This window comes from Stegostoma tigrinum, chromosome 3 (genome assembly GCF_030684315.1).
Source record: "Stegostoma tigrinum isolate sSteTig4 chromosome 3, sSteTig4.hap1, whole genome shotgun sequence".
Taxonomy (NCBI): Eukaryota; Metazoa; Chordata; class Chondrichthyes; order Orectolobiformes; family Stegostomatidae; genus Stegostoma; species Stegostoma tigrinum.
This window is the reverse complement of record NC_081356.1, coordinates 79,418,209-79,439,800: the sequence shown is the minus strand read 5'-3', so window position 1 is coordinate 79,439,800 and position 21,592 is coordinate 79,418,209. Positions and strand designations below refer to the sequence as shown.

At 42.1% G+C, this 21,592-nt stretch overlaps 1 protein-coding gene across 5 annotated transcripts in view; it reads right to left on the bottom strand.

Moving 5' to 3' along the window:
* Positions 1-21,592, bottom strand: part of epb41l4a (erythrocyte membrane protein band 4.1 like 4A) — a 247,186-nt gene that overhangs the window by 131,630 nt on the left and 93,964 nt on the right. For 4 of the 5 annotated variants that reach the window (XM_059644692.1, XM_059644696.1, XM_059644693.1 and 1 more), the window contains exons 3-4: positions 10,597-10,701; positions 3,308-3,359 (exon numbers count right to left, since the gene is read on the bottom strand). In XM_059644692.1, coding sequence (XP_059500675.1) covers positions 3,308-3,359; positions 10,597-10,701 — 157 coding nt within the window. Of the gene's footprint in view, positions 1-3,307; positions 3,360-10,596; positions 10,702-10,910; positions 10,940-21,592 lie in introns of those variants that run through there. The other variant, XM_059644695.1, reaches the window with a different exon arrangement.

The following is a 21,592-nucleotide window of genomic DNA, read 5'->3' as shown; positions in this document are numbered from 1 at the left end:
CTATGCTCCTCACAATTTAAAAAATTTTATTCAGAGAATACTGACAGGTACCTATCTGAAACAGTGAAGGAAATTTTGGCTTTCGTGACACCAAATGGACATGACCTGTTTAAAGCCATGCCATTTGGTATGAGAAATGGGTCAGCCACATTTCACAGACTAACAAATGAATTCATTTCAGAATTACCCTATTGTATAGTGGTGCACGTTTGATAACCTGGTGATTTTTAGTCACATGTGGAAGGAACACTTGGAGCGTCTATCAAAATTGTTCGATCGACTTCAGGAGATGGGCTGATGATAAACCTGGCTAGGACTGCGTTTGCAAAAGCTCAAGTCACATTTCTGGGTCATATTATTGTATGTGGACAGATAGCCCCACGAGACACGAAAACAAAGGTTATTAGAAAGTTTGCCACACCATCGACGAAGAGGGAAATGCTACAATTCCTGGTTTATTTGGAAATTTGTACCAAATTTTAGCAGTGTGATTGCTCCACTGACTGACATGTTGAAGAAGTGCAGAAAATTCCAGTGGAAGGGGAAATGTCAGAAGGCATGAGACAACGTAAAAGCTGTGTTAACTACTGCTCCAGTGTTAACCGTACCTAATTATGCAAAACCATTGTAGGTGGCTATCAATGTGAGTGATGTGAGCATCAGTGCTGTACTGTCTGAAGAAGGTAATGCAAAGTTAGATGCTGGTCTAGAGATAGTGTCACTGGACTCTTAATCCAGAGACCCAGGAAATGTTCTAGGGACCTGGATTTGAATCCCATGATGGCAGATGGTAGGATTTGAATTCAATAAAAATCTGGAATTAAGAGTCTAATGACGACCATGTACCTACTATTGATTGTCAGAAAAACCCAACTGATTCATCAATGTCATTTAAGGAAGGAAACTGCCATCTTTACCTCATCCAGCCTACATGTGACTCCAGACCATAGGATTGTAGTTGCCTGAGAACTGCCTTTTGGATAATTAAGGATGGGCCATAAATATTGGTCTCACCGGTAATGCCTTCATCACATAAATTAATTTTTTAAAAATGTTAATGTCTTTTTTATTTCCTTATCCTTGATTATGTTTACACCTGATTTTGCATTTAATAAATTAAGTTTATTTTCATTAATCTGTTATGATTCAGATATAGAAATGTTTACAATCTGTATTTACATCTTTTGCTTGTCTGCTCTCATATTGCTTTCTTCAATAAAATCAACATTATAAAAACAGGTATTTCTAATCATTATCACGCTGCCATTTCTCAGAATTTGCTGTGTGTGTTTTGACTCCAAGGTTTCTTACAGTACAACTATAACTACTGTTCAAAATTACTTATTTGCCAGTAGAAAAGTTCTTAGTGGGAAACAATATATAAATACGAAGCTTTCTCATCTTTCTTTCTTTTGAATTTCTTGAGTCAGGACAGTCGACAATAGTCCAAAACTCAATTGGGTGCCACTCAGAACTCCACTCCTCAGGTGAAGACAAGGGATCATGTATCTCTGTGATGCCAACCCACTTGATTATATGCCTAATTTCCCATCATCTTCCCTCTTGCATCTCAGGAACGGAAATCTTGTTTAAGTCAATTTCGTACCCTATTGGCATGGTGTTGTCCAGCATTTTCTTTATTCTGCATTATTGCCTATAAATTGTAAAGATTGAATTGAATGTGATCAAAATAGTAAGGTGTCTTACTTGAAACAAATCAATTTAACAATGTAAGACTGGCTTCATCTCAGTCTTGGAGTCATAGAGTTACACAGCACAGGAACAGAATCTTTGGTCCAACTTGTCGATGTCGACCAAATATCCTAAACTGATCTAGTCCCATTTGCCAGCATTTGGCCCATAAACTCTTCCCATTCATATACCCATCCAGATGTTTTTTACATGTTGTAACTGTACCTGCCTTCACCACCTCCTCTGGTAGCTGATTCCATACAAGTTCTACCCCTGCATGAAAAAGTTGCCCCTCAGGTCCCTTTTAAATCTTTCTCCTCTCTCCTTAAACATATGCCCACTAGTTTTGGACTCTCCTACCCTGAGAAAAAGACCTTGGCTATTCAACCTATCCATGTCCTTCAGGATTTTATAAACCTCTATAAGGTCACCGTTCAGTCTCCAATGCTCCAGGGAAAGTAGTCCTAACTTATTCAGCTTCTCCCTACAGCTCAACCCCATCAATCCCATCAACATGATTGTAAATCCTTTCTGAACTCTTTCAACCAAATACTTGCTTTGTTCATGCTAAAGTAATATTGTTATCACCTACTTTAGAAACAGAAATAAAAAATATTCTGGAAACTTGTACAAAATATGCTCAGAAAGCTTATGAAACAGAGACTTGTATTGATATATTACATTTCACAACCACAGAATATCTCAAAACATTAACTAGGCAGTCAATATAAAACAAAGAACTACAGATGCTGGTGATCTGAAACAAAAGCAGAAATTGCTGGAGAAACCCAGCAGGCCCAACAACATTCATGGAGAGAAATAATTAAGAGTTAACACTTCAAGCCCAGTGACCATTCTTATAAACAGCCAACTAAGTACTTTTCAAAGATAATGGGAACTGCGCATGCTGGAGAATCCAAGATAACAAAGTGTGAAGCTGGATGAACACAGCAGGCCAAGCAGCATCTCAGGAGCACAAAAGCTGACGTTTCAAGCTCTCTGATGAAGGGTGTAGGCCTGAAACGTCAGCTTTTGTGCTCCTGAGATGCTGCTTGGCCTGCTGTTCATCTAGCTTCACACTTTGTTATCTAAGTACTTTTCAAATTTAGTCACAATTGTCATGGAAAAGCACATCAACTCATTTGCATACAGTAAATTCCCACAAACAACAAAGTGATAAAGACCTTCTAATTTGCTTATCTGATGCAGATCGAGGGATAAATATTGGGCAGGACACTGAGCAAAACTCTGAGATTCTTCAAATAGTGCGATGGAATCGTTAATGTCCACCACAAACGCAGAATGGAGCTTGGCTTAATATCGTGACATTTATAGGAATACCTATTTTACTTTGAAATAATTTGAATAGTTTTGGGCTGTAGGCCCAATGTCATAAAATTTTGTCAGGTAATTGATATATCACAATTCTCATTTCATTCAAGCCCCAACATATCAAGTCAGTGAAAGTCAAAGTGATCTGCATTTTTTGACCATGTCATGCAAGGACTCATAAAAATACACAGTGACAGCCATTCCTAAACTGTCCATCACAGCTTAAATGGCCCTGTAAAGCATCAGATGCATGTTGCAAAAATTGATTGAAGCCATTACTCACTGTTTATAAGATCCTTGTGTTCAGCAAGTGTTTTTGTGGGATCCAGCCAGTACTGTGTAAAATAAAGATTTGCTGTTAGGACAATTCAATGTGTTCCTTTTAGACGGAATCATACCAAAATACATGGATTCAGAAATAAAAGAAAATTCATGTCACAGCAGAATTACATGAAATCTTTCCATAGACAAGAACTCACATGTTCACTACCAATATATGATTTGATTCGATTTGAAGCATGCATTTAAATAGATGTAAGGTCTTTATTCAGAAGATGGATATTTAACTCATGATTTTCTTCCACTGCTTTATCATGGTCTTCTGACACAATCCTGATAAATAGACAATAGTTCTCTGAAACACTTTTTAAATAGTAGATTGAAGCCTAGCTTCAATAACAAGAAGTAAAACTGAAAGAACTGCAGATGCTGGAAATCTGAAACAAAAACAGAAACTACTGGAAAAACTCGGCAGGTCTGGCAGCACCTGCAGAGAAATCAGAATTAACATTTCAGGCTCAGTGACCCTTCCTGAGAAGTGATGGGAGCTGGAAAAAGGTTGTTATTTATGCACAAGATAGGGTGGGGGTGGGCTAAGGAGTAAATGATAGGCGGACATAAAGCCCAAAGAGAGTAAAACACAGTTGGGCAGACAAAGGAGAGGATAACAGTCAGCCTAGAAGAATGAATTGCTACTAAAGGGGACTATTAGTGGTTAACAACGGTAGTGGGTAAGAGCAGACCATGTGATAACAAGGCCTGGTGTGTGGGGATTGGTTAAGGACATGGGAGAAGGCAACTCAAGCTCAACTGAACACAATATTGAGTGAGTCCAGAAGGCAATAGAGTCCCCAAGCAGAAAATGAGGTACTATTCTTCTAGCTTGTACTGGACTTCGCTGGAGCACTGCAGCAAACTTGAGACAGAGATATTGGCTAGTGAACAGCATGGTGTGTTGAAGTGGCAGCCAACAGAAAGCTCTGGGTCTTTTTGTGGACAGAACATTGGTGTTCTGCAAAGTAATCGCCCAGTCTATGCTTTGTTTCCCCAATGTAGAGGAGACCACACTGTGAGCAGACTCGATTGAGTGAAGTGCAGGTAAAGCACTGCTTCATCTGTCAGGTGTGTTTAGGCCTGAGGATACTGAGGAGGGAGGAAGTCAACAGGCAGGTGTTATACCTTCTGCAGTTGCAGGAGAAGGTGCCGAAGGGTTGTAGGGGGCCATTAGGAGTGAAGGAGGAGTGGATCAGGGTCCCGAGAGAACAGTCCTTGTGTAAGTGTGACAAAGGAAGGGAGGAGAATATGTGTCTTGTTGTGGCACCCAGCTGGAGGTGGTGGAAATAGCACTAATGATCCTCTGGATATGAATGGTGGTGGAACAGGACAAGGGGGACCCTATCACTGTGGGAGGGAACAGAGGGGGTGAGGGGCAAAGTGCGGGAGATGAGTTGGACCTGGCTGAGGGCCCTGTTAACTATGATGCTGGGAAATCCTCAGTTGAGGAAGTAGGTGGACATTTCAGAGAACCCCCTTGTCAAAGTTAACATCATCAGAACAGATGTGATGGAGACAGAGGAACTGGGAGAGTGGAATACAGTCTTTACAGGAAGCAGGTTGTGAGGATGTATAGTTAAGGTAACTGTGGAAGTCTGCAGGTTTTATAGTGGATATTGGTTGCCAGCCTAATGGAAACAGAAATGTCTAGGAAGGAAAGAGTTGACTCAGAGATCGACCAGGTCAAGGTGAAAATGGGGTGGAAATTGGAAGTGAAATTGATAAACTTTTCAAAATCCAGATGAGAGAGGGAAGCAGCACCAATGACATCATTGATATACCGGAGATGGGTGAGGGCTGGAATAGAACTGGAGCAAGGAATGGCCCACATACCGCACACAGAGACGGGCGTAACTGAGGCCCATGCAGTAACCCATGGGCCACGCCTTTGACTTGAAGAAAGTGAGAGGAGTTAAAAGAGAAATTGTTCAGAGTGAGAATGAGCTTAGCCAGGCAGAGGATGGTGGTGATGGACGGGGACAGTTCAGGCCTTTCTTCAGGAAGAAGCGGAGTTGTTCAATAACAAGAGCCTGTATTTACATAGCCCCTTTAATGTATTAAAATGCGACGTATCGCAAAGGCATAACACCAAATATAACAGTGAGCTATGTAAGAGGATACTAGAGCACATTATCAAAGTTTGGTCAAAAATGTAAGTTTTTAAGAAGCTTCTTAGAGGAGGAAAGACAGGTAAAAAGGCCAGAAAATGTATTGATGGAATTCCAGAATTTAGGGCTCAGGTAACTGAAGTTAGAGCCATTGATGAAAGAGTGATTAAAATCAAGCATGCACCAGAGGCAGAATAAGAGAGGCATGGAAATCTCAGATGATTGTGGGATGGAGGAGGTTTTAGAGATGGGGAGCAGCAAGAGTGTGGAACAACTTGAAAGCAAGGATGAAAGTTTTAAAATCAAGGCATGACTTAACCCAAGCTAATGTAATTCCGTGAGTACTGAATAATCATTGAAGGAACTTGGTACAAGTTAGAACAGGAGCAAGAGCAATTGATTGTCATCAGGTTTACGCAGGGGAGAATACAGGTCAAAACTGTGTCAGACTAGTCAAGTCTAAAAGAAACAAAGGCATGGATGAGGGATTTAGCAGCTGTTAAAATGAAGTACGGACAGAGTTAGGCAATGTTACACAGGTGGTGGAAATAGCACTAATGATCCTCTGGATGTGAATAGTGGTGGAACGGTAGGTGAGGACAAGGGGGACCCTATCACTGTGGGAGGGAACAGAGGGGGTGAGGGGCAAAGTGCGGGAAATGAGTTGGACCTGGCTGAGGGCCCTGTTAACTATGATGCTGGGAAATCCTCAGTTGAGGAAGTAGGTGGACCTTTCAGAGAACCCCCTTGTTGAAGTTAACAATCATCAGAACAGATGTGATGGAGACAGAGGAAGTGGGAGAGTGGAATACAGTCTTTACAGGAAGCAGGTTGTGAGGATGTATAATTAAGGTAACTGTGAAAGTCTGCAGGTTTTATAGTGGATATTGGTGGCCAGCCTAATGGAAACAGAAATGTCTAGGAAGGAAAGAGTTGACTCAGAGATTGAACAGGTAAAGGTGAAAACGGGGTGGAAATTGGAAGTGAAATTGATAAACTTCTCAAAATCCGGATGAGAGGGGGAAGCAGCACCAATGACATCATTGATATACCGGAGTATAGTAATCTAGTATTCACAACAGCATAGATTTTTTTATTCATTCATGGGATGTGGGCTAGACCAAAATTTGTTATTTGTCCCTAATTGACCTTAAGAAAGTGATAGAAAGTTGCTACCTTGAACCACTGCTATCCATGTAGGTTAGGCATACCCACAGTGCTGTTCAGAAGGGAGGATCAGGATTTTATTTAGGAGGTCTAAGGGTGCACCGTTACAAGCTCTGAAAGATAAAATCAAGATCTGGGGAACAGAGTTTGTGGCGGAATCTGAAAGCAATGGTAAAAAACATAAAAGCTAAGAGCATGAGTAGATCTTCAGTTAGAGAAATTTCTGCCCACTCAGCACTGGATGTTAAACAAATAATCTGATGATCTAGAGACAGTGAGGAGGAGTTGAGACAAGTGATGAAATGAAGCTGTATGTCATCGGTGACACATGGAAACTGATGCACTTTTGTTTTCCAATAATGGCACTGAAGGGCAGAATGTAGGTGCGAAATAGGAGGATGTTGGCTGAAAATTGACTCCTGAACAACTGCAGAGGAACACTTGGGCAGGGAGACAAACCAATACAGTGATTCACTAGCCATGAGTATAAAGATAGGAATGGTACCAAATGTAGTGTCACTCAGCTGGGTTATGTATGAGAAGTTTTGCAGAATGCTGGTAATGAGAAAACTTGCCAAAGGCCGTAGGAAAGTTGAGAAGAATGGGAGATATTGTTTCCTTTATGATCATAATAAATGATGTTATTTGTAACTTTAATAACAGCTGTTTTTAGTACTATGGCAGAAACTGAGACCTGAGAAACTGAGAATAGGAAGATCCAAACATGAAACTCCAGGTTACATCTAGATAGGAAGGTTGTCATCATAAAACACAAAATATCAAAATTCATTTATCAAAATATGGACTCTATTTTATGTAATACAATTTGAAGCACTAGAGACAGAATATAGCATACAAGACACAATTAAATAATTATTTTTAATATGTGATGTGTTTGTGTTTTTTAAATCAGTTTAAGCTAGTAGCAGATATCTGACCTTCATCAAGTCATAGAAACAACACAGAAACAGAACCTTGGGTCCAACTCATTCATACCGACCAAGTTTCCCAAACTAAAGTAGTCCTACTTGCCTGCATTTGGCCTATATCCCTCTAAACCTTTCCTATTCACGTACCTGTCCAAATGTCTTTTAAATGTACCTGCAATCTAGCACTTCCTCTGGCAGTTTATTCTACGTTCAAACCACCCTCTGTGTGAAAATGTTGCCCCTCAGCTTCCTTTTAAATCTTTCTCCTCTCACCTTAAAAATATGCCCCTTCGTTTTGAACTCCCCCACCCAAGTTCACCCTACCGATGCCACTCAACATTACCTTTCCAAAACAACAAGGTATGGCCAATAAATACTGGCTCAGCCAATGACACCCACATTCATTAAACAAATAAGATAGTAAACACCTACAGTGTGTCAACGCTTAAATCCAGAACCAGGGTCACAGTTTAACAATCCAAAAAGAGGAGGACACAATCTAAGAATGTGGGGTGGACCATTTAGGATGAGGAGAAATTTCTTCACACGGAGAACGGTGAGCCTGTAGAGTTTCCCACCACAGAAAACATTTTATGATTTCAATAAGGAGTTAGATCTAGCACTCGGAGCTAATGGAGTCGAAGGATACAGGGGTAAAGCAGGAAAAGGCTACGAAGTTGGATGATCAGCCGTGATTATATAGAATGACAGGACAGGTTTGAAGGGTTGAGCGGGCCACATGTGTTCCTATTTTCTGTGTTTCTTTCAAGGACCATGTGTAGACAATGGAAAACAGACACTATGATCAAGCAATAGAAACTAACTTGTGAGAAGGAATGTTTTGAGACCACATTCAGTCAGACTTGGAGACAAAGAGACTCAGAGGGAAGAAATTCAACTCAACAAAGAAAGAACACCATCTAAAGTCTGCTTGTGGATGGATGATTGTTCCCAGCTTTTACCAAGCAATTTAAAGAGCCAACTTTAGCACAGGCACCTCGATGGAGAAAAGCCAGAAACCTGTTGCCACAAGTAGCAAGCTACAGCAAATTTGTCATCAAAAGCTTAAAAATTTTTTTTTCTTCAGTGAACTAAAATGGAATCATCAAGCCTGAAATGTTTCAAAAAACCCAAGTAGAATAGTGGCATTTTCAACTGTTTTAAGATACCACGCATATTGTAGTCACCTTTTCCTTTGGGAAAGTGCGTGTTGTTGTAAATACATTCTGATGTTGAGAAGTAACTTTCCCCCAATAAGAGCTTTGTTTGTTTGAATCACTTTCCCCTTAGATTAGATTAGATTAGATTAGATTCCCTACAGTGTGGGAACAGGCCCTTTGGCCCAACACATCCACACCACCCCTTGGAACATCCCACCCAGACCCATCCCCCTATAACCCACACACCCCTGAATACTACGGACAATTTAGCATGGCCAATCCACCTAGCCTGCACATCTTTGGACTGTGGGAGGAAACCGGAGCACCCGGAGGAAACCCACGCAGACACGGGGAGAATGTGCAAACTCCACACAGACAGTTGCCCGAGGCTGGAATCGAACCTGGGTTTCTGGTGCTGTGAGGCTACAGTGCTAACCACTGAGCCACCGTGCTGCCCTTTATAAACATATCTGCCTGGAATCCTTTGGAGGATGGGAAAAAAAGGGCATAATTCCACCACTTTTTCCTTAACCATAAAGCCCAATAAACACTGTGCCACTGAGTCACTGTTTTTCTGACAGAACCACAGAATTGTTCTGTTGCAAAAGGAGGCCATTTTGTCTATCATACCTGTATTGGCTCTTTAAGTGTACATCATTCCCTAGTGCCAGTTTCCTGCTTTTGCCCCATACCTTTGAACATTATTTTTATCCACATAACCACACAAGCTCCTTTAATGTTTCAGTTGATCCTGCCTCCACCAAGTTTCCAGGCTGTGGCTCAGTGGTCAGCACTGCTATCTCATGGTGTTGGGTTCCGAGATTCAATTCCAGCCTGTGTGGGGTTTACACATTCTCCCTGTATCTGAATGGGTTTCCTCTGGGTGCTATGGTTTTCTCCCACGGTCCAATCTTTCACATTTTTCCTCTAATATGGCACCCAACAGTAGGGTGATACGGTGGCTCAGTGGTTAGCACTGCAGCCTCACAGCGCCAGGGACCCGGGTTCGATTCCAGCCTCAGGTGACTGTCTGTGCGGAGTTTGCACTTTCTCCCTGTGTCTGCGTGGGTTTCCTTTGGGTGGTCCGGTTTCCTCCCACAGTCCAAAGATGTGCAGTCTATGCTAAATTGCCCATAGTGTTCAGGGGTGTGTGGGTTATAGGGGGATGGGTCTGGGTGGGATGCTTCAAAGGGCGGCCTGGACTTGTTAGGCCAAAGGGCCTGTTTCCACACTGTAGGGAATCTAATCTAAAAATAAAACACTGTACACAATACAACCAAAAGAACTGCAGATGCTGTAAATCAGGAACAGAAACAAAGTTGCTGGAAAAGCTCAGCAGGTCTGGCAGCATCTATGAAGTAAAAAACAGAGTTAACGTTCTGAGGAAAGGTCTCCAGACCCAAAATGTTAACTGATTTTTTCTTCACACATGTTGCCAGGCCTGCTGAGCTTTTCCAGCAACTTTGTTTTTATTACTGTACACAATACTCCAGCTGAGATCTAACAAGTGTCTCATGCAAGTACAATATTGCCTCCTTGCTTTTGTTCACTCTATCCCTCTTTTGCTGAGGATATTGTGTGCTTTATTAACTGCTCTCTCTGTATGTTCTGCCACTTTCAACAATCTATGCACATATACACCCAGATCCCTCTGTCCCTGCACCCACCTTTAGAATTATATGCCCTGTTTTATACAGTCTTTAAATTATTTAACTGACATTTTTCTAGTTTAACACAAAGATGAAGTGGAAAATATTGTAAAGATAATATCATTGCTGAAATGTTACTATTGAAAATTACTTTAATTTTTATTATAAATTACAGCAACTCTCTTTTCCCAACTCTTTAGTCCCTGCACCTTGATACATTACTCACCGTTTGATGACTTCTGTCACAATAACGCAAACCGAAGTAGTCTGTCTCCATCAGGTTTGTATGTCTGAATACGTAATCCAAGACAATAGCCCCCTTTGTGGACTTCTGTCGGAAAAATTTAAGGACACATTTCAGGAAAACCACCAGCTACGTTGGAGGGCAGAACGACATGCACACAAGAGAATTTTAATGCACAGAAACTGACAGCATATGCAACAACAAGTGGATTTTAATATATTAAAAGTCTCATGACTATATTTGTGTCTATTTTCAATTAAAAAATAAGTCAATGTCTTTATCTGTATTGAAAATACCTGTGTAAGCCTGTTCTGCTATTACTGCTCTACCTGCCAGGTCACAGTTTGTCTCCAGCTCCTCAGTCTGTCCTGTCAAAAGCTCCAACCATCTCTATTTCTGTACTTCTCAAATTGCAAAATGACTTACTATTTCACTATAATTTTAAATCAATGGATCTACATTGAATATCAAATTTGGTACGCCAGAAACAGGTAGCATTGAAAGTATTGTTAAGTATCAGTTACTCCTGGAGGTGGTGCTGTGACAGCCATGTTCAGTGTAAATGGTGTCACATTTCCTCACAGAACCTTCTAGCTGCTATTTTATAGTGAGAACATATTATCCTGGCTGGTTACTGCATTTTGCTCTGAACATTTTCTTCAGTTGCAAGTTTTTCTTGTAACTGAAATTGTAAGATTCAACTGTTTCCACACTGTAGGGATTCTATGATGCTATGATAATAGTATGAAAAATGCACATTTTACTTTTTCTTCATTTTTTCTGAAACGCTTCCAAAAATTATACCTGAAGGCACAAAAAGCACAGGTTTGGATTTGATGTTCTCACCCAGAGCTACACCTCAAAGTCAAATCCAGGTTGTGAAATCATATAGTCTGCAGCATCCCCACTTTATCGCAATGCATCAGTTCTATTCAGTGAGCTTTTGTGATGTTGTATTCCAGTAGTTTTTGCTCCGAGGCTTTGCCAAATACTTTAATGTGACAAAAATTCTTCACACAGGTACAATGTACATGAACCTCCGTGGCAACACAAAGTTTGAAGCTACTGGTGCCTATATAGATGAAAAAAATGTATGACTTGCACTGGGAGTCATGATGTTGAGGGCATTATGAACTTGTGCAGCAAATATGCAAAACAAGCAGATCACAACATTACCATCGAACTGCTTTAACAGCAGACATGCCTTTTCAACCTTGCAGTTCTAATAAACAGCCTCTCTTTCACTAACCTTCAAATGTGCACCCAGTGTCCCCACCAAAGCTCTTTAAAGGAATTGTCATACTGCCTTTTTAATTATTGTTCTATTTGCATCATATTCCTATGAGCTCATGGAGAAGATGGGCATAGTACTTTTAAAAAGTGGCATTGAAGATGGACTATTGAACTGGTCTAGCCATATAAGTAGTGGCTACAAGACCAGGTTAGCGGCTAGCTATCCTATGGTGAGTAACTCACCTCCTGAGTGAGCCTTTCCACCATCTACAAGGCACAAGCCAGGAGTGATGGAATACTCCCCACTTGTCTGGGTGGGTGCAGCTCCAACAAAATTCAAGAAGCTTGACACCATCCAAACAGACAAAAAAAATTTCCTTCTCTCAGTCCGGGTGTGATACAGTTACTTTTAATTTTCATTGCACATTTGCTATTTGGATGAAGTTGGAAGCCAAGACAGTGAGTCACAGGCTCAGCTTGGTAAGTACGGAGGGCCTCCCGCAGATCTTTGTGTTCCTTTCTACCTTCTACTCTCTGTCATACCCATCAGTTCTGAACTTCCACACATTTCCAACCAACTCTTTCATTTATGCTTTCATTCCCCTATATCACCTCCGGACCCTAGGCCTACGGCATAGCTATGCCAACCATCAGGATACGCTGTTATTCCATCAAAGCCAGGGTGGTAATGACTGTGGATGACCACTCTGCATGTAGTAACCCGTACCCTCCAATGCACTATCATCTCCCACCCTTATATGTTGTGTAGCATCCCTTTCAGAATCATTGTCTCTCTGTATTCCAGAATGCTGAGTCCAATCCCCAACATCGATGTCTCCAACTTCCTACCATACCTCAGCTTGCATTGAACAAAGCCCCAGGACCGACAATGGCCCATCCCCTGACTGGCAAAAGTACAGCCCTTATTGACGAGTGACTGGACCTCTGACCACTCTCTGTTCAGCTCCTGAGTGCCTTACACTAATCCCCTGCATGGTTATTCTGGACCTGAAGAACTGACGGTGGCCTAGAACTGACAATCCCTGGGCTATAATGATTCAGGACCCATGACACTCAATGTCCCAAGCAGCCAACTGGCTGTGTCCATACTGCTGGACTGAGATTAGGCACTGCTCTGGACTGACTGTGGTGACACCCAACTGGTTGCCTTGACCAAGAGCTGCTCCCCTTAGACTGTGAGACAAGGGTATTTGGCTGAAGCACATGATGTGCAATGTAAGTTACTGGCTCATGTTGTGGGTATGACATTGAATTAGCACAGAGCAATTCAGTAACATCTCCATTCCCTTGACTGATAACCATGACAAGCTGTCTGGCTTTGTATCTGCACGAAGATGCAAGGCAAGACAGAAGTACTCTGAGCCCCTAAGCTCTGAATGAAGTAGCAAAGTATGACATGGGAAGGCAGAGATGCTTTGAACATCAAAATGAGTGAGTGCTAAAAGAGCAAGATCACAATCTTGAGGTGCACCTCGCTCCAGTACACAAGATGTTATCTGGTTCTTTGCATAAAGCACCATAAGCAGCAGCATTTTAAATGGAAGGTGACAGTGCACTCCAAATACAGCATTAGAGTGGGAAACTGTATTCAAATGTGTCAGAGCTATGCTATGTTGATGTGTGAGGCTGGTGCATGTCCAATGCTGGTCTCCACGGATGAAAATGCTGGCAGTCACTACACAAGGACAATGCCCTGCGATGGTGGGGAATGAAGCCAAGTTAGAAGCCCAGATAAGTAAGTGGAAAGCTGGAGCAGCCCGATACTTGCTCAGACTTCTATATCATGCAACCTAGTTTCTCTCTGCTGCATGGGAAAACAGCAAACTGCATATAAATAAGGTGATCAGAGATAATGGGAACTGCAGATGCTGGAGAATCCAAGATTACAAAGAGTGGGGCTGGATGAACACAGCAGGCCAAGCAGATCTTAGGAGCACAAGAGCTGACATTTAGGGCCTAGACCCTTCATCATTTTTTTTTTCTGATGAAGGGTCTAGGCCCGAAACATCAGCTCTTGTACTCCTAATATGCTGTTTGGCCTGCTGTGTTCATCCAGCCCCACTCTTTGTAATCTATAAGTGAAGTGAGAACAGGTAATAATGAGATGTAAATGCATGGAACTGGGCCTTTTGCCGCTCACTAGCAAAATCCTCAGTTCACTTTCAAACACTCCGTGGAAAATTGAACATTATTTCTTCAGCATCAAGAATCTCATTTTTCTGATCTTGCCCCATTTTCCTAGCCACTTCCCATGTTGCTCTGGAGCTGAGAAAATACAGCCCACCAATACTATTTTCACATGACAGATCCTGGCTAGGAATATGAAGTACCTTACTAGCCTACAGGGTGGTCCAGTGAAGCAGTCAGGGGCAAAAAGATTGAAGGGAGGGCATCTCGCGGAGAGAAAGGAAGGACCCTGCTAGAAAATCCATGACAGGCAGCCAAGTGGAGTCTTCCAAGATAATAAAATGTGAGGCTGGATGAACACAGCAGGCCAAGCAGCATCTCAGGAGCACAAAAGCTGACGTTTCGGGCCTAGAAGGGTCTAGGCCCGAAACGTCAGCTTTTGTGCTCCTGAGATGCTGCTTGGCCTGCTGTGTTCATCCAGCCTCACATTTTATTATCTTGGAATTCTCCAGCATCTGCAGTTCCCATTATCTCTGAGCCAAGTGGAGTCTCTTTGTTTTACCTGCAAAATTATAACTTTCACTGTGGGGCTCAACCGACTCTGATGGGAAAAGTCTTCTGTTGCTTGGAGTGAACCACTGAGAATGAATTCACCCAAAAGATTTTTGTCCTGTATCTTCTGATAACCTTCTAAAAGAACAAGAGTAAGATTGGATCTCAGAACTTTAAGAAATTGAACAGTGTACCACATATTTGGAAATTTTATTTCTTGTGTGAATGAGAGAAAGATGCATGTCACGATTATATTTCAGATGCTGTGAAAATAAATTTTTATCCTTTCTTTTGATTTAAAGTTACAAGAAAGTTACAAGTTACTTTGCGACTAATCACAAAAATCCCAGATCTCAAGGGGTTAAAAAAATGTTCTCAAAAATAAATCTTGTTGCAATCCGTCAAGACGTGGAATGAAGGGTAAAGTAGCCCAGATCTCTTCCTTGTTGGTAACATTATTCATTGTTCTGTGAGGTGGGTGGAAGTACAGGTTCTTGGAAGAATTTAGAAAAAGATATTGGAGTCTGAAAGGAGTGGCGCTGACTGTTCAGAAGGCATCGTGCACTTCCGAAAGTTCGATGTGTTTACCACTTGTTCCCAATCAGGAGAGCTACAGTTGCAGTTTCTTTCAGCAGCGACAGAGGATGATGGAGCAACGCCTACAAAGAAGACAGTCCTCTTGCAGAAGAAGGAGTGCCTCAGCAGGCAGCCTTATCCTTTAAGGCCTCCTGGGAGCAACCCTACCTGTCCCTCAGCCAAGTGAAGTGTGATCAGCTGCTCTATTTCACCAAGGCTCCCACAAAATTCTGTCCCCTCCTGGAACTGGACCTGCAGTCCTAGAGGATAGCACAGCTGGCAGCTGTCAAGCGAAACCTTTCACCCAATAAATCCTTCTAGTCTGGATCAGGTAGGGTAGCAAGCACAATTTTCCACCCATTGCTACAAGGTTACAATTGTTCTGAATCCTAAGAGATGGGACCTATTATCTTCTCACTAAACAGACACATAAAAGGAGTGGGCTCTATCAGGGTTGCTACATATAAATGGATTTGGCACAAAATATGAAATCCACTCATTTAGAACAAATTTTGAAATTAAAATCTTAAAAACAGAGCACGAATTCCATAATACACAAAAAAATAGAGTTTGACTTGTTCAGTTTCTGTAGTTCAGTGCCCCTACACTGGATATATAATCCTAATCTTAATAACATTTGGGATCATTTTAATTATTGCCAATGCTGAAAATGGGTAACACAGAAGTGATTTCCTGATATGCATCAACCCAATTTTCTGTGCATTGACATCAGTGATAAAGAGGTCCAAGTGGCATGTGCAATAGATGGTCAATTCTATGCATGTACAGGAATTCTATGCCCTATTCCCACCCCAACTCCCCATCATTGCATCACTACCCCTAAGCCTAATTAACTGGCACAATATCCAAGAGATATTTATAAAAATGGAGAGAGAAGGAGAAGGAAAAATCAGGAACACATTCATTTATTTCTGAATGCTTCAATCAAGTCTACATTTACTGCTCCAAGTAAACTCTATGAAATGAAACAATATGCAATTAGTTTATTGGAATTGGAATACTGCAAAGATATGTAAATTTGTGCCTGCACAGTGTGCGGAATTCCACAATATTGTGAATATTTGGTTCATTGTTCATGAGTTTTCGATTTGAAGATTTAGCTTTACAAGTATAATTTGTAGTTTTAAGGATTAAGGTTTAATTGGAGAAAATTGGGCTAAATGCAACAGACACAAGTTGGTGATAACAAAATGTGGAGCTGGATGAACACAGCAGGCCAAGCAGCATCTTAGGAGCACAAAGGCTGACGTTTCGGGCCTAGACTGTCCCTTTCTGTGGATTACCACCTTGTTACAATAGAGAGGCTTGAATGCTCCATTGATCCTGAGAGCAATGCAGTCAAGAGTTCTCAACTTCTGATGGGGCTACCCATAATGGTAAGGTCAGAGGGGAGGAACCAAACATAGCATATTCCAGAACAAGTCCCCAGTGATGATTCAGGTGGAAGATATTCATATGATATCAATGGCTGCAATACTGGATGAAGGCAGCAACAGGATGAAGATTCCCAGTCCATGAGGTTTCTGTACCATTTGAGCTGGATCTACCTTCTATCAAGGACTTTGTGTCTGCTGAGGTGCAACATCATTCCCACATCAAAAGATGTCCCACACAAGATAAATTCAACACAATATAAGCCCTGCAGCGATCAGTGGCAGGTGGCAGGCTAGCATTAATAGATTTAGAAGACCCTAGCTTCAGACTGAGCCATAGGCAATGGAGTTCAACTCAGTCATTTCACTTTTGAATAGGAACAGGAGAGCACTTCAGCAGCTTTCTTCGAGGCTGAGCAGCACCCCCCCACCCCCCTCAGGATCTGTTCTGCTCAGCCCACATAAGGAAGGAGCTCAAAAAGGTGCCCTAAAAATAGCCTGTTTCATCACCAACCTGGCTGGACAACCACACCCAGTGTCTCATCCACCTGCAGTCTGAACTGCAAAGCCCAACTCAATCTCAGAGCCTAGAATGTACGAGCAGTCATGGACAACAGGCAAAACTATCATTGGAATGAAGACCTGCCCTTGCTGCCTGTGAACTCAAGTACTTCAGCATTGATATCACTACCCTGCAGAAGGAAAAGGCGAAGGGCAGCTGAGAGAAGAACACAGTGGTTAGACTCAAAAAAGGAGGAGGCCAACGGAAGCATTTCATAGATTCCCTGAAGGCTTCCCTCGGGAAATGCAACCTGTGGGAGACCTCTGATCAGAAGAAACTGACTTGGAGGAATCTCCTGTAGGAAGAGATAAAAGCCTTTGCGAACATGCGTCGGCAAATGGAAGTGCGGAAAAGGAACCAGAGAAAGTAATGCCAGTGATCTCAAGGTCAAAGATCAATCCCACCAGTCAAATGTGCAGTCAAAGCTGTGACTGTAGGATCAGGCTTATCAGGTACACGTGAATCTACAAAACCTATGGGCAGTAACATGGAATTTCCGAGGAGGACAAGCAGATTCATTACTGAGTATTTGCCGATGACAATGATTGCTCCTCTGAAGGGTGAGCACAGAAGGAAATGGGTCACACACAGTGTCGGGCCCTGTCCTGGGTGGGGAATCTTCAGCTGAGGAATTGAAAGACATGTTGAAGCACCCAGTGGGAGGTGACATCATCAGAACAGATGCAACGGGAAAACTGAGAAGAGAATGGGATAAATCCTGCTTATATTTCTCCAACGCTTCCTGGTTTTATTTCAGAGCTCCAGCATCAGCAGTAGGTTGCTTTTGATTTAAAGTTGCCTACCTATCTTACCAGGTGTTTTCAGGCCCAACCTTTCATAAAAAAAATCCAAACACCTACAATGCACTAAACCATGAAAACAGCCTCGGAATGGAATCTTGCAGACCCCACAGACCACTTTTATGGCAATAGCTCCCATATGCCAAAACTTGAAAAAAAGTTTGAAGGTCCTAAAGCCTCTTACACAGCTACGAATAGAAATTACATATGTGAAGTAAGTGCATGAGTAGATAGGGTAGCAGGTAGGATGATGAGGGGAGAAGAATGTTAGGTAAGAAGTTGAGGGGATTAGACGGCAGGTTGGTCAGGTGGCTGAGGGGGTAAGGTGGATCAGGAGTTGGTGGTGGGGGGGTGGATGGGTTTGAAGTCGTTGGGTCAGTGAGAGTGATTGGAGGGTCCATTTCATAATTAGCCAGGAGCTACAGTAGCTTTTAGCTTGTCTAACACTTTTTCTAGCTATCTGTTAAGGTAAGAGTCAGAGTCCTCCAAGGTCACCTCCTGTGTTTTAAGAGTTGAGAAGATTTTGGAAGGGTTCCAGTTGCAGGTTAATTGACCCTTAGAAGTTTTAACTTCCTGGGCAATTATCAAATCGTCACTGAGTTTGTATGTCCGATATTGCCCGGTTTTCTGGTTACATCTGGGCTCTGATTATGCAGCCTGGAAGATTTGGGTCTTTATTTCCAGTGAGAAAGTAGTATGTGCTTTGAAGGCTCATCAGTTGGTCTATCCTGATACATTAACTCACTGTCAGGCCTATTGATTCTGATGATTAGCTGTGGACACAGTCATGAAGATGACCACTGTGAGGTATTGATAGGGGCTGTCAAATATATATCTCTAGGAATTAGTAACCTTGTATGTCTTTTATTGAAACAGCTTTAAGTTTAGTGATTTTTCCCTGCAGCCTTCCCCGATGGGCATTACAAAGATCAGTCAAGTTTTAGTATTGTAAAGTTCTTTGTCCCTTCAACGAGATACTATGACAGCAAATCAACAATACTTCATTTGAGAAAACATACAGGGACTGAAAATTTGCAGCTGTAAATGTGTTTTCATCACAGCTCCAATGAAGGTGCAATGAGTAAAGCCTCTGCCTATCACAAAAATAATTATTTGCATCAGCAGAAAAGGTGTCTAACGGCAGGTACATTTTTGGCGGATGCTCTTTGTACTCGATGGGCCAAATGGTGTCTTTCCATGGTGAAGGAATTCTATGATACTGTAATGTCAATTTTATGTTAGTTTCGGATTCAGTGACCTGTTCTGAAGAAGGTTAGCTGGGCTTGAAACATTAACTCTGCTTACCCTCCACAGATGCTGCCAGTTTCTGGGTTTGTCCAGCAATTTTTGTTTCTGTTTCAGTTAATTAGTTCACTTGATTCTCACGATGTTTGGTTATTAATTTCTGTTTGGTTCAAGAAATGATCATAAAGTTTAAAGCTTTCTTTAGGGTTTGATTTTTTTGTAGTGTCTCTTTAAGAGAGTATTTGTTTATTGATTGGTTAATTTAGTTTATTGATACTCAAAAGTGCAGAAATAATTCTGGGATATTGGGTGTTGGTTAAAGAAGAGAAGAGCATTTGTAATGTGTCCTTTTGTGAATAGATCAAGGGTCAATTCTTACATTTTCTTGGCGAAGTCACACTGAGTTTGGTGGAATGATTTCATTGCAAGGCTGAGCATGTTATCTTGCTGTATCTTACCAACTAAATGTCGTTCCCATCCCTCTGGCATTTACTATGTCCAATTTCTGCCCAGTCTAACCATACACCATTCCCACTCAGCAGATATCCACTGTCAGATTAACTTTCCTTGTATCTATGCCATCTACTCACTGGGCAGGGACCTGGTATTTGGCAGTTGTCCTGTTTATCATGCAACAGTCAGGACAGGTGGCAGAGAAGGGGACCACATTTCTCAGAAAGGGACCTGGAGATCTCAGGTGGGCAGGGTGGTGCGGTGAAGAGATACTCTCTTCCAAAAGGCCCACCAGAGGAGGCTGCACCATTCTGTTCCAGCCTGGTCAGCGATGCCACTGTTATGACATGTGCCTTTGAGAAGGATGTGTTCTGTCATGTCTATTTTTGAAAGCAAGCATTGTAAACTTAGAATCAGGCAGTCTGCTTAGACCCCAGCTAGCTTTGTTGTTTTTTAATACTCGAACAATAGAAGCAGCATGAAGGGGTTGGGGCATACACCCACAGAACAAGGATTTTTTGTTTTATGCTTTCAGCAAATGCTAAGATCTTGAAGTTGGAATGTGAAAGCTTTTATTCCTCTCTCTGTCACAACTAAAAGCTGGGGTCTCTTCTTGCTGCTAAAATTGCATATGAGACAATCTGTTTTACTGAATTTGCCTTTGCCAAGGATGTGTTTATGAGATGTTCCTATATTGGAATAGTTGCTGTTTACTGGTTAAATAATCTATCATTCTGTTAAGTTTTCTAGTAGTGTTAAGTTATTCCAAATCTTCTTTCCTTTATTTGTATTTAACCTATAGAGTAAAAATAAAGTATGTTTTGATTCCAGGCTGGTAACTTGACCAATCAAATTGCATCCAGAACACAATGCCTTACACTTGTCTTAAAAAATAAGAAAAGTTGGTGTCAAGGCTATCTTTTTAATATATCTTGAGGGGGTTTGGTCTGATCCATAACAGCCACCCCGAGTGCTGAGGACAGGGCTGAAATGCAGAAAGAAAGTCAATGACTCTCTACTCCACCAGGGTAAATGCCATACTCTGTTCTCTGCCACGTCACATTCATTCTATCCATGCCATTGCACTCAACTCCTAATTCAGTCCATGCTCTGACTGACCCACTGTTCAGCGCAACATCTACCTTCACTTAGCTGCCTGTTTCCTTTGTACTCAGGTCACTAACCCTACATGCCCTGTGCAGTGTCTCCTCACTCCCTCAGACCATCTCAACACAATACCCCCACATAGGCCAGCACTAACAGCTGTGATGTACACTTGTATCTTATTCGTCCACCTCCTTTACATAATTGCAGGAGAAGGCACTCCATAATCGGGCAGAACAACAGACAGTCACAGGGGAGGTGGGGAGGTTCCAAACATCCATGCCCTCACATTTTTCTTGGAGAAAATCCTTGGCCTCGTAAGAAGGAATGCAATTGCTCCTGTGGGGCTTCTCAAACATCCATATCCTGATACCTGGGTAAATACAACCCATCATTCCACTGAAATGCTGACATTATCCAGGGCATCAGTGCCTTGCAGGGAACATCCCTTCAGCCATTGGCTAATTGGCCTTCTGTCCTTTCTGTACTACAGGTGCACCAATTCATCGTAACACACAGACAGAGTCCTAGCGGTCAAGTCATTGACCGCCCATACCAGCAGTAACAATTCCCAGGAGAAGACTTCAGCTAGGCAGCTTTGGATACCCCAAATCAGTTCCTAAAGTGACATCTGAGTGGAACTCACTTCCTGCTCAGTGTGGGCATGAAGACTGAGGGTTGCATAGGAAGTGGGCAGGCAGGCGAGGGAGAAATGGCCAAGGGCACTGGCACAAAGAAAGGGTGATGGAAACCAGGCACCTGTTCATCCCCCTGTGCCCTCAGCAGTCAGGTTCTTGATAGAAACACACAGGGGAGGGGATCAGCAGCTGCAGACAGGCATGCAGGATGCATTGGTCCTTTAGAGCTGAAAAGCTGCAACAGTGCAGCCAGTCCTGTGACGTAATGGTCAT